This window comes from Trachurus trachurus (genome assembly GCF_905171665.1).
Source record: "Trachurus trachurus genome assembly, chromosome: 15".
Lineage (NCBI taxonomy): Eukaryota > Metazoa > Chordata > Actinopteri > Carangiformes > Carangidae > Trachurus > Trachurus trachurus.
Genome location: NC_139906.1, coordinates 1,860,445 through 1,874,811, shown reverse-complemented (window position 1 = coordinate 1,874,811; position 14,367 = coordinate 1,860,445). Strand labels below are relative to the sequence as shown.

The following is a 14,367-nucleotide window of genomic DNA, read 5'->3' as shown; positions in this document are numbered from 1 at the left end:
ATGTCTTCCCAGGATGTTTCAGAGTTCAGCTATCTGAGGTGAGTGGTTACATGCAAAAGCAAAAGTTTCTACTGTTTCTACTCTACACTATATGAGTTCAGTGGTGTCTCTAAGGATTCCAGTCATGTACCAGAGATATTTGATTGTTTTCTGAGTGTTTGTTGTGGTTGAAAGAATTGCCCCCATGGGTTAGCGTTGTCGCTACACTGCAAAAACTCAAAATCTTTCTAAGAATATTTGTCTTATTTCTTGTCAAAATGTCTCATTTAGTCATTTTGACTAGAAATAAGACGAATATTCTTGGTAAGATATTTGAGTTTCTGCTGTGTATCCCTAGCGCCGGGTAGCCATGGTGTAACTCCGGTTTCCCTTCAGCAATTTTAGTCGCGTTTTTTGCTCCAACCAACACTGGGTGACCATCAGGACAACGATTTAGGGGTCAAAAATGACCAGAATTTTCCTTTAAATTGCATGAGAAGTGATGTTTGTTGGGTCTTGAACCAAACCGATGTGAATCTGAAACTGACTTCCTGTTCCACTGTGTCTGCAGCCGACATGAGCGTCCTTCCGTGCAGCTTCCTCCTCCTCCTCCTCCTCTTCCCGGTCCTCGAGGCCGAGGCCAAGCGGCAGCCGGGTCAGGGTCGACCAGACAAACCCCGCGAGCCCCCGTCCTCCGCGCCGCCGGCGGCCAAGAGGCCCAGGAACCGCTCGGTGCCCAGTTCAGGAGAGCTGAGCACCAAGGAGGGACATCGCTGCGTCTGGCAGACGTCGGGCGAAGGCCTGGTCAGCCTGCTGGTCAACTGCAGCACGGAGACGCTGGGAGACTCACACAGGTCAGTACAGGACAAGACACTAGGGACCAGGTAGACTGGAGATGCATCTATCGCATATTCACATCAGATATCGGCCCAGGTGTTGACTAAATAGCTGGATCGGTATCGGACAACATGACACTGATCTATTCACAACAAACACAGAGCAACAACCTTTTACAAAGTTTGGAAAGTTATGTTAGAGAGGAACTAAGCAGGATTTCTCCCGTGGCTATGCTACATTTTTACCTTCATTAAAACTAATTGTGACAGTTGTGATAGTTAACTACATGACTTGTAACTAGTTCCAGGGAGAATGGAGCTCTCTCTGCCTTCCACCTAGCGTCTCTTTCAACTTTCAACTTTATTGTCCCCAAAGGGAAATTCATGTTGCAGAAGGACAAAAAACACAGAACATATAGAGCACATCTACACAAACTCTACACAACATTGAACAACATTGAATGGCAGTACCCCAGAGGGCAAACTGGGAGCTGTTCCATACAATCGAGGTATAAAAAAATAAAAATAAGAGTGAATCATAACTGTTTAGTATTTGAATTAAGTTGGATAATGGCTTGTGTTATGAATGAGTTTTTCAGTCTATTTGATTTGGCTGAAAACCAACCAACCTTGTAAGATCAGAGCCTCCGACCCGGTGTCCCAGCTCTCGTCTCCATGGCGACACCGCCACACAAACGTAACGCGCCCCGTAACCGGCAACCTTGTGATGGTTACGACTACACAAATACACACGTCGTAACATTGTATATGTTATATAACATTATTCACTGCTCCATTTATTGATTTTTTGCCGGCTTCATTGAAAATAAATGCACATGGAGGAGAGGAGGGTTAGAGACACAGAGAAAGCCAGATGGACGTTGATGCACGTTGCCTTCAGGGACAGTTTTTCATCAACAGTCTCTGTATTTCCCTCTAAAACAACTCTGTGTGGTAACGTTGTGTTATTATCTCATAGCGTGGTGAATGTGCAGGTCACAACTTGTCCACCAGAGCGTTGTGGAGTTGTTGGATTGTGTATTTGATGAGGGAAACCAAGAAATCCCATAATGAGCCTCCGTAGCGTAGCTCTGAGCAGCTCACGGCTCTGCTCCGCCGTTCTAAAAATAGCTTGCACCGACAATTAAAGGTAACGAACGTACTGCTATGACTATAGGGATTATGGCAATGGGCCAATTAGCCAAAATGTTGAACTATTCCTTTAAGCCATTTATTAAAGGGATAGTTCACCCAAATTGAAATTTCATCCTCATGTGGACTAAGGGCTGTGAGAAGTTTCAGAGTCCTCCGTGGCTTCTCTGAGTTACAGGGGGTCTCGGCGTAGCAGTGCATGTCCATATAACGGTTGCAAATGGATACCAACTGTCTTCGTAACAAAAAGACACACCAAAAAACTTCACATTTTGGGGCTTCAATACAAGACGGACATTACATACGAGCAGCATGGAGGTATTTGGATGTTTTTTGGTGTGTCTTTTTGTTAGGAAGACAGTTGGTATCCATTTGCAACCGTTATATGGACATGCACTGCTACGCCAAGACCCCCTGTAACTCAGAGAAGCCACGGAGGACTCTGAAACTTCTCCCAGCCCTTAGTCCACATGAGGGGGGGAGATAATGAGTGCAATTTCAATTTTGGGTGAACTATCCCTTCAGATCCTGCATGGTTCCTCTTTAACTCTACATCATCTCTGGATCTCCTCCAGGTATTGGTGCCGCTACGCGGGGAAGCCGGACCTGTGCCAGGCCTATGGCGTGAAGTCCAGCCAGTACTGGAAGCAGCTGGTGGGGAAGCTGAAGAAGAGGCTCAACGCCTGCGAGGGCGAGAAGGTCCTGAAGGCCAAAACCTGCAAGAAGGCCCCGGCCGAGGCGCACATGAAGCTCGCCACGCGCAGCGGCGAGGACGAGAAGAAAGCCAAGAAGAAAGGAGCGACCGGAGACAAGGTGGAGAAGAAGAAGAAGAAGGAGGAGGAGGAGGAGGAGGAAGAGGAGAAGAGGAAGAGGGAGGAGAGGACTGAGGAGCAGGAGGAGGGAGTGATGAACGACATGGAGCCGGTGCAGAGCTACTGCAGCGAGGGCTTCCACGCCGTCTGCTCCTTCTTCGTCAAGTTCTTTGAGGGTTGATGGGAAGCCATGGCGACGGAGGGGGCGGAGCCTCGGTGATGTCAGAGCTAGAGCACTGGAATAAGAGAGTAACGACAGGGATTGGTCCAATGGAAGCGCCTCCTGGTGGAGGAATATGGGTTTTGGGTAACACTTTACTTGAATAGGTATTCATAAGATTGACATAACACTGTCATAACCATGACATAACAGCTGTCGTTAAGTGTCCTTGTTATGAGAACTTGACATAATGTTTAAAGTTTGGCAATGAGGTCTGCTATGACAGTTTAAATTGTCTTTATGTCAAGTTGTCAGAACAAAAACATCTCAAATAATGTCAACTTTGCATCAAAAGTGACATAACTTACCGAATGACACTTAACCACAGCTGTCATAAGTATTCATTGATGTTTATGACAGCTGTGATGTCATGGTTATTATGACAGTGTTATGTCAATCTTATGAATACCTATTCAAGTAAAGTGTTACCGGGTTTTGCAAAAGCGCCCAAGAACTGACATCTCTGCATTGTTGGTGAATGAGCAAGTGTGGTGTTTTCAATAATTTAAGGACATTTATAGATCACCCACGTTAATAGCATCATTGAGGATCCTTTACAGATAAACATTAACACATAGGCGAGTAAAAAACATTAATGTTTCAATCTACATTTTATAATAAACAAATTATAAGTATAATCTGATATGACCAAGACACCTAAAAACAAAAACACGGCCGTTTTCATCAATTTACAAGCAAGTGGGCAACACACACATACATTGGAGTGAATGGGTTTTCTGGGCGCTTTTGCAACACCCATAACCTGCCACTAGGGGCGCATGAGGCTTACCACGGGAGTCAATGGTGGTGTGGTTACTCTCTTATTCCAGTGCTCTAGTCATGAGGTCAATGAAAACAATCACGTTTTTCAATCAGAACCAGAAGCAGCAGGAATAAAAACTAAACCTGTCGAGTTCTGGAGCCAGAAATAAAAATAAATCTAAATCTGATCTGAAACCGATCGACCAATCAGTCGTATCCGTGTGTGTGTAGCTGTAGGTTTGTTGTGTAGAGTCAGTGGAGTTGTGTTAACGTTGTAACAGATTAACCAATCAATAAAAACAATCAGTGAAGATTAGGATCAGTAGATCAGTTTCTAATATTTTCTATAAACTTTGTATAAAAAAGGAAAAATAAAAATCAAAGTGCTGTGATGTGTTTGTGTGTTAACGCTGTGGAGTTTCACAATAAAAACAAAACCATTGACATAAACAACGAGTGTCGGTGTGATCACTGATGTGCTACGACCGAGATGAAAAGAAAAAAAACAGTTTCAAATGTTTAAAACTTTATTTCGTCGTCAATCACGACACATTTTAGAGTCTGGAATAAAAATAGCAAAACTAACTTTGACCGGGAGCCGTCTCCGAGGACGGAGGAGGAGGGGACGGGGAATGTGGAGAGCCTGGACACTATTCAATGGTTACCATGCCAACCACCCAAGAGATGGTATGTGTGTCAGTGTGTGTGTGTGTGTGTGTGTGTGTGTGTGTGTGTTGTAATGAGACCTATAGCAGCTCTCTGACAGGATGTATAGTGTGGCCTGCAATTTGTTGAACGGGGCTGAACGACCCTCTGCATGCAAGTGTGTTTGAGTTGATGCATGCACATACACACACACACGCACACACACACACACACACATAACACACACACATGCACACACACACACACACACACACACACACACACATGCATGCACACACATGCACGCACACACACACACACACACACACACACACACACACACACACACACGTTCATCTCAGGAGGTGAAAATGTCACTGAACATTTATTGATGCGGTGACTTCACAGTTTTTTTGTTGTTGAGTGTTGAGTTGAATTTTAATGACGTTAAAGGAATAGTTCACCAAAAATGAAATTCATGAAGTCATTATTGCCTCCCCCTCATGCTGATGAATACTCCGGAGTAGTTGTTTATTACTCAAAGTGCATCTGGAGACCCGGGAGGCCGGTTCGTCCAGAGTTTACTGGAAACAACCTCATTTAGGACATTTTACAGCCTCAATAGTCCTGGATTGAATTTTCCAGGTGCGATACAGGACTGTTGAGGCTGTAAAAATGTCCTAAATGATGTAGTTTCCAGTAAACTCTGGACTATCTCCCTTCAGGACACTTGGATTGCAGTGGACGAGCAGTGTGGAGGAATATTAAATGGTTTTTGTGTAGTTTTATTGACCAATTTGTGTCGGGCCCTATTATTACTCTCATATAAAGTTGTGGTTGGACTAGGAACCGGCCTCCCGGGTCTCCAGATGACCTTTGAGGAATAAAAAACTACTCCAGAGTATTCATCAGCATGAGGGGGAGTCAATAATGACTGAGGGCGCTTTCACACCTGACCATTTGTTCCGAAACAGGGAGCGTTTACGTCATATATCGGTTCGTTTGGTCAGATGTGAACACAGCAATCGCGCTCGATGCGGAACAAAACAAGCGGGCCGAGATCGCTTGGGAGAGGCGGTCTCGGCTTGTTTCCATCTGAGCCCTGGAGCGGTTCGTTTGTAGTGAGAACGCAACCGACACATGTATCGGAACAAATTGACTGGTTACCTGGCAACCGGAGGAGGAGGACCACGGCAACTGCCCCAAAAACATAATGGAGCATCAGCAGCGTGTCGTCTTGGCCTTTTCATAATGTACACAAAACAGGAAAGCCGGTGGCCAAAAGAAAAGAAAGACGCAAAACTCTTGCCATGAGTCCACCAGCCTTTCCAAGCTGACCCGCGGCGATCAGCACCGGGCAGAGCTCCGCAAACAACCCCTATAACTAGTCATGCTACGCTGCCCGTTTACTAGAAGAATAAAGAGTCAAACTGTAGGGTGTTAGAGCAGTGGTTCTCAACCTTTTTGAGTCGCGACCCCCAATTTCACATGCACTGCTGTCCGCGACCCCCCGCCCCAACACACAAACACACACACGGCGGTGTGAACGCATGTTGGATAAAGCGCAGCGCTGTCCGCGGTGGGGTTTTTTTTTTGCCTTTTTAGTTCTTGATCCCTGCACTGAAAAAAACAATTGGCTGCTGTAGTTTTGTCTCCTTGGCCAATATTCCGACCTGGAGGTTTTCATCAGGGCAAAAGAACAAAACAAAGTGACGGAGTTTAAATAGATGCGGGTGGCGAGTTGATGCGGTGTCCACACACCCGGGCTGGTTTATGTGACATGCGAGGACCTGTCGGCGCAGGAGCGAGTGGAGCGTGGATGCAAGCCAATCTCCTTCAACCATGCACGGAAAAGGGGAATGACAAGAAAAGTTTTTCTAATTTATTAAGAATTAGAGCCTATTAGACTACATTTGTAGCTATAGCACATTAAAGGCAGACTTCAAGGTCTCGCCCCAGCCATAAACCAGTCAGCTTGGGCATTTTTTTTAATTGAACTTCAACTAAATAGGCTACTCGTCTGCCCAAATATTAATACGAAATTGAACCTCCTCACTACTGCAAGTCAGCCCGCGGTTCATTGTTGCCATTGTTGCTGATCAGCTGATGGGGTGTTGTTAGGGCCGTTGCTATGGCGCTGTTCCACAGCGCAAAGCGCTGTACCGCTTTAGAATCATGCAATGTGAACACAAACGGCCCAGAAAAAAGAACGCAACAGTTGTATCGGTTTAGTTGCTGAATCGGAACAACTGCAGGTGTGAAAACGCCCTGAATTTAATTTTTTGCTCAACTATTCCTAAGTAATCTTACTGTATCATAATAACCATGGTAACGAAAGTGCGTGATTATTCAGTCAGAATAAAATACAAAATACAACCCAAACTAAACTTATGCTAAGTTAGAGGGATAGTTCAACATTTTGTCAAATTGGCCCATTGCCATAATCCCTATAGTCATAGCAGTAGGTTCGTTACCTTTAATTGTCGGTGCAAGATATTTTTAGAACGGTGGATGAGATAATAACACAACGTTACCACACAGAGTTGTTTTAGAGGGAAATTCATGCAAAACCACTGATGCACGTTGCCTTCAGGGACAGTTTTTCATCATCAGTCTGGTAACGTTGTGTTATTATCTCATAGCGTGGTGAATGTGCAGGTCACAACTTGTCCACCAGAGCGTTGTGGAGTTGTTGGATTGTGTATTTGATGAGTTTGATGATGAGGAAAACCAAGAAATCCCATGAGCCTCCGTAGCGTAGCTCTGAGCAGCTCACGGCTCTGCTCCGCCGTTCTAAAAACAGCTTGCACCGACAATTAAAGGTAACGAACCTACTGCTATGACTATAGGGATTATGGCAATGGGAACAAGTTGCCAAAATGTTGAACTATCCCTTTAAATTTTACTTGAACAAGTCGCCCTGTTCACCACCGAGAGCCGACAAATCCCACGGCACCTGAAGGCCTCACATCATCCTCTGCTGCTGCTGCTGCTGCTGCTGCTGAATACTGATGCATGAGCCAGGTCACATGACAGCAGAACCAGAACCCGACCGAGGTGACGGTTCAGTCACCGTCCTCGGTACAAACATCTCCAACACTGGTTCTCCTCACACACACACACACTCTGCTCTACACACACACACTACTCTACACACACATACACACACACTCGGCGGGGAGCAGCATGGGTCAGGTCCTCCATACACCCGGACACTAAGACCCCCCATGTCGGACGCTGGCCGAGAGCCGGCGAGGACTCGGGGCACAGCGAGGGTCTGGCAGCTCCACGCCTCCGTTCAGCTCCGCTCCTATTCACCATCTTCATCTGGACACACACACACACACACACACACACACACACACACACACACACACACACACACACACACACACACACACACACACTCACACACACACACACACACGGCTGCAGATGAAGTCACCAAACTCTTCTGGGAAACAAGATTTCTCTCCCTCCTCCCTTAGAAACTGCTGCATCCTGCTGTCTTTGGGATTTGAACCAACAACCTCTTGTTTACAGTATTACAAACCCTGAGGAGCGACGAGGCCGAGCTCAGAGAATCTATGATGATGATGATGATGATGATGATGATGAAAACACCTGAAGATGAGTGAAGATGGACACCTGGTGGAGTCAGGAGGAGAACTGGACTCACCTGGTTCCTACATTAAAGGGACAATGAGGAGTTTCTATATGGTTATAAAAAAGTCTCATATTAATGTGGATGAATCTACGTTACCACTTGTTAATGGGACCATTTTAGATAAATCTATGGTTTTGTCTTCATCCGGCTGTTAAACGTGACCTCACGCTTGGCAAATATTCAATTTCCGGGTCCAAGCGCCGGCAGTTACAAGTTGTAAACAATGGCAGAACCAGTGAATCTATAACCTCTTTCTTCCATGACACATCTCTGAGAGTAAAAAAGGGATTGAATTCATTTAATTCACAAAGAGTAGAGAGTGTAGCCGTGCTTAACTGGTTCAACTCTGGTGAGAAAGCAGAGCCACTAGAGCCAATACATAACAGACAGCAGGGATGGAAATCAAAAGTGAAATCACATTATCTGCCCTTACAACAACAATCTCCTGTGTTTTACAGACATGACGTTCTGATGAGGGTGACAGCGTTCAGCTCAGTGAATCTGCAGGTTCCCCTTCCTCCTACAACACAATAACACTCAATTGGATGATGTGATTGTGAGCGGGCTCAACACCAGACACCGCTCATTTGCCAGAGTTACAGCTGGAGCCAGTGGCCACAGCGGCGAGGATGACACACAGGGGGAAATACACTCCTTGGAGCAACAGGTACTTAAGTTCTTTGCATCCAAAGACATTGATATTGATAGCAATACAATTTCAGCCTGCCATGCACTTCCAAGAAAAGACAAGGCCAAACCAGCTATTGTTATCCGGTTCGTGAATAGGAAAGTTAAGATCAACTTGTTGCAACAGGCCAAAAAACTGAGAGGAACCGATGTATATCTTAACGAACATCTAACTAAGAAAAATTCTGACATTGCTAGGCAAGCCAGGGTTCTCAAGAAACGAATGAAAATTCAAGCAACCTGGACGAGGAATTGCAAAGTGTGGATTAAAACAAATGGAACACCAGAGGAAGCAAAAGTCAGCATAGTAAGAGAGCTCGCAGAGCTGGACAGGTTTGAGTGAGTGAGGGATGTTCACATCTCAGTACTACTCAAGTGAGTGAGGGATGTCTATATCTCAATGACACACAATATAACCACAATAACAGGGCTTGACAGTGACGATACCTTTCCATTTAGCGACACAAGTGATGATGAATCAGTTGAAGTACCACCAATAGACTGTGTGAGTAGTGATCATCAGAACTTTGAACAATTGAACTTACAAACCTTTGAATACATGGAACATAAAATGTATGAAATGGAGAATGGCATTGACCCAGAAAATCACCACTACAACAACATCAACTGCAACTGTGAGTACTATACAGATGAACAATTTATAAGAAAGAAAATAATGGACAATACATTTTCAGTAATACACTTCAACAGCAGAAGTTTGAATAGAAATTTTTCTAAAATCAAGGACTATGTAAAAAAATTCCCCACCTTTAATGTGATTGCAATTTCAGAAACTTGGCTGGACAATGAGAAGGAAGTTAATGTTAACCTGGAGGGCTATGAGCTATTCACCACCAACAGAGTAAATAAGAAAGGAGGAGGAGTGGCACTATTTGTAAATTGTGATTTAAAATGTAAAAAAATAGAGAGTATGTCAGTACAAATTGAAAATATTATGGAGTGTGTCACAGTAGAAGTAGACATGGATAAAACCAAGAATATAATAATAAGTTGCATCTATAGAACACCTGGATCCTGTATTGAGTTATTTAAAGAAAAAATTATTGATATGTATGATAAGATGAATGATAAGAAAACGATTTTTGTTTGTGGGGACTTTAACATAGACCTGTTAAACTCACATGACCACAGTAAGACAAAGGATTTTATTGACACATTGTACTGTGTAAACTTATTCCCTACCATTTTAAAACCAACTAGAATAACAACTGACAGTGCAACGTTAATAGATAACATCTTTACCAATACAATTGAGCAAAGAATAGTAAGTGGACTGCTTCTTAATGATATAAGTGACCATCTTCCTGTTTTTACAACGGTGCAGTATGAGACTCAAACCCAGACAAATCCTGATTCTCACAAGAAGATTCGGTATAGAACACCCAAAGCCATTGAAGCTCTTAAAGGGGACTTAGGGGAGCAGAGATGGACAGACATTTATTTAAATAAAGATCCAAACAAAGCATATGAAGAATTTCTGTCTGTTTTTACCACCTTATATGATAAACACTGTCCCATAAGAACAAAAAAGAAGAAGAAATATGATGACAAACCCTGGATTACGAGGGGATTAGAAAATGCTTGTAAAAAGAAAAATGTACTTTATAAACAGTTTCTAAAATTGAGAACGAAGGAAGCTGAAAATAAATATAAAAAATATAAAAATAAATTAATAAGCATAATGAGATTTAATAAAAAGGATTACTACCACAAACAACTAGAAGAGCATAAAAATAATACACAGGGTATATGGAAAGTGCTTAACAGTATAGTTAATAAAAGTACAGGAAAATCAAATTACCCAAATTATTTTATCAAAAAAGATCAATCAATTACAACCAAAACAAGGCAGATTGTAAATGATTTCAACAAGTATTTTGTGAATGTTGGTTATAATTTAGCTAAGGAAATTGTGAACCCAGTAGTAAAAAATGATGTAGACGAAAGCACTATTAACATAAACCCAAATACCATCTTTCTTAAAAAGATAACTGAGAGGGAACTAATTGATGTGGTAAAAACATTTAAGAATAAAAAATCTACTGACTGTATTGATGTTGATATGGCATTAGTAAAAGATATTATAGATAGTATAGCTAGACCTCTGACCCATATCTGCAACCAGTCATTCCAAACCGGTATATTTCCCAACCAAATGAAAATAGCAAAAGTAATTCCAATATACAAAAATGGAAGTAAACATCAATTTGAAAATTACAGACCAATTTCTCTACTTCCACAGTTTTCAAAAATCTTAGAAAAATTATTCATCCATAGACTCGATCATTTCATAGAAACACAAAACTTACTAAGTGAACATCAATATGGGTTCAGATCCAATCGATCCACCTCAATGGCTGTAATGGAACTTACAGAAAAAATATCATCAGCAATAGATAAAAAGGAATACACAGTAGGTGTGTTCATGGACTTACGAAAAGCATTTGACACCATTGATCATAATTTGTTAATGAGGAAGCTGGAAAGATATGGGATCAGGGGCATAGCATATACATGGTTAAAAAATTATTTAGACAATAGAAAACAATATGTGCAATTAAATAATGAAAAATCTGACTTGTTGAGGATCACATGTGGAGTCCCACAAGGTTCTGTGCTGGGTCCAAAATTATTTATTATGTACATTAATGATATTTGTAATGTGTCCAAGCTATTACATTTTGTTTTGTTCGCTGATGACACCAATTTACTTTGCTCTGGTAAAGATCTGAGGCACCTTCTGGACACAGTGGAGAGAGAACTAGGAACGATAAAAAGATGGTTTGACATTAATAAGCTCTCACTAAATTTAAATAAAACTAAATATATAGTATTTGGATACCGAAAAAATTTAGATCAAATACAAATTATGATAAATAATATTGAAATAGAAAGAGTTAATATAAATACATTTTTAGGAGTTATTTTGGATGACAAATTAAGTTGGAAACCACATATAAATCATATAAAGAACAAAATATCAAAATCTATTGCAATATTAAATAAAACAAAATACATCCTCAACAAATGCTCATTACATTTATTGTATCGAACATTTGTTGAGCCATACATTACTTATTGCATAGAGGTCTGGGGGCATGCGTATAAAACAATTACAAAACCAATTTTCATATTACAAAAGAGAGCAATAAGGATAATCAACAGGGCTGATTATCGAGACTCAACAAACACATTTTTCATAAACCTACAGATCTTGAAATTTAATGATCTTGTGGACTATAAAACTGCTCAAATTATGTATAAAGTAAATAATAATATGCTACCAGATGGTGTCCAGAGGATGTTTCAGACCCGAACCAGTAGATATGAACTAAGAGGGACTCATGTGTATACAAAAGCAAAAGTACGAACAAATGTGAAACAAAGATGTATATCAATTACAGGAGTCAATCAATGGAATAATCTAGAATTAGAAATCAAACTGTGTAACACACTTAATAGATTCAAAAAGTTATTTAAAAATAATATTATTAAAAAATATAAAACTGATTTATAAATACCAGTGTGCTTATAAACTGCTGTATGTAGAATATGCGTTTTTTTTTTTTTTGTTTTGTTTTTTTTTTTTTGTTTTTTTTTGTTGTTGTTGCTCTGTAAAAATTTTTTTAAATTGAGTGAACAAAAAATGTTAATTTAAGAAGGGTAGGCAAAATAAGCTGATGCTTCAGCCTACACCTTTTCGGTCAAAGTAAATTGATTTGCTTGTTGTGTTTTTGTTCTGATTTATTTTGTTTTGTATTTATACCTTTTATATTTGTCTACTGTATTTGTTTTTATGAGACCGAAATAAACAAACTACTACTACTACTACAATACAAAACTGATATTAATCTGTTGTAAGTCACCGATGTTCATGTGTTTCAGTCAAAGCTTCAGCCTCTGGTCCATCGGCTCGATGCCGCCCCCTGCTGGACAGGATCTGTCACTGCAACTGGTGTCAAAGTCTCTGGTTTATTTAAAACCTCAATAAAAAACAGGAGTGAGTGACATTTGTCATGTTGTAAAATCACACAAACCAAACCAGGATGTTTTAAATTAATTAAACACTATAGACACACAATAAATATGAAAATAAAAAGACTCTTAAACTCTTTCCTGGTCCACTGACTGACACGTTGCACACATTTATAAAGTTCTGATAAATGTGTTTATTGTTATTGTATATTTGACAGTTTTGAATTGAATTGATTTGAATTATTTCAGTCAATCAACAGAGCAACAGTACAAAACAACATTAAAACTTTTCCTCTTCCAATTATTTTGCCAAGATAATGATACCAACAAATATACAACACCATTCAACAATTATTCCAAACAAGAAAAGAACAACACTTACAGTACCATAAATCAAACCATTTGTTAATTTTCATCAATTATTTTGTTTTTAAATCTCTGGAGAGACCGACATAATTTCAATTCATTCTCAAGATTGTTCCATGTTTGCACCTCTTTTACAGAGATGGATGCACCTTTAATATTAGTCCAAGATTTTAATTTTCTCTCTTTCCAAACATATTTACAGCTTTGCCCGGCAACAAGTTATTATTTACTTTATCATGTTATCTATTTAATCTTGTAGTCCACTAAATCCTGGAATTTAAGTGTTCCTAATTTTACAAATAGACCATTAGTGTGTTCTCTGTTCTGTGACCGTGTGATGACTCGTTTTATTATTGTATGTCTGTATTTTTAAGGTTTTATCAGATCAGTTGGTGGTTTTACTGCAGTGACAATAAAACCTGGTTAAACCAGCAGAGGTCGCTGTTGGATCACAATGAGAAACGTAATGGAGACTTGTGTGTTATAGACAGACTAGAAATATAAATCAGTAATGACTCTTTCAGACTTTCTCTCAGCTGGTTTCAGTCTTATCTCTGCTCGGTGTTAATGAGCCAGTCGGTCCTGTTGGACTGTGACCGTCCAGGTGATAGAAGAAACTGCCAGCTGAGCGTTTCACACAGACAGGTGCTGCTGCGTCTCACATCGTCACGTCTCTCCTCCGTCACCATCCGGAGCAGATGAGTCATTCTGACCTCGTTCTCATGCTCAACTCTGATAAATCAGTTTAAAAAGGTTGGAAGGTAACTCATTTACCTGCAGACACACAGGTGAGCTCCATATCTGTGGTCTGTTAAAACCAGAGCTGATGAACGCTTCACTGTGTTGAGTCTGAGTTTAGTCTTGATCTCCACATGGTTTATTACTGTAACACCTTCAATAAATGAAATCAAACTGAATAAATTGATTTATTGATACCTTGCCTTCGCTATTGCAGCTCCAAAACTATGGAATGATCTGTCCCAACACAGTAGACATTGTATAACTATTATTTTTACTCATGTTGCATGTCTTTTAATTTACTTTTATATGTAATTGTATGCCTTGTTTGAGTTTTTATGTCTTTTATTTATGATGTTCTTGCCATGTCTGCTGTTTATTATTGTGTGCAGCACTGTGGATGCTTAAGAAGTTGGACTGGATATTAATACGGATGAAACTATATGTGACCCAGTAGACATTCTGTGTGTGATCTAGACTGCACGTTCAGAGTGAAAACACCTGTTG

At 40.7% G+C, this 14,367-nt stretch overlaps 1 protein-coding gene across 1 annotated transcript; it reads left to right on the top strand.

Annotated features, from left to right (window-relative positions):
* Positions 1–555: 555 nt before the first annotated feature.
* fgfbp3 (fibroblast growth factor binding protein 3) lies at positions 556–2,960 on the top strand (the record flags this gene model as incomplete). Its single annotated transcript, XM_083988303.1, has 2 exons — positions 556–833; positions 2,543–2,960. The coding sequence occupies 2 exons, from the start codon at positions 556–558 to the stop codon at positions 2,958–2,960; spliced, it is 696 nt and encodes a 231-aa protein (XP_083844429.1).
* Positions 2,961–14,367: the final 11,407 nt, after the last annotated feature.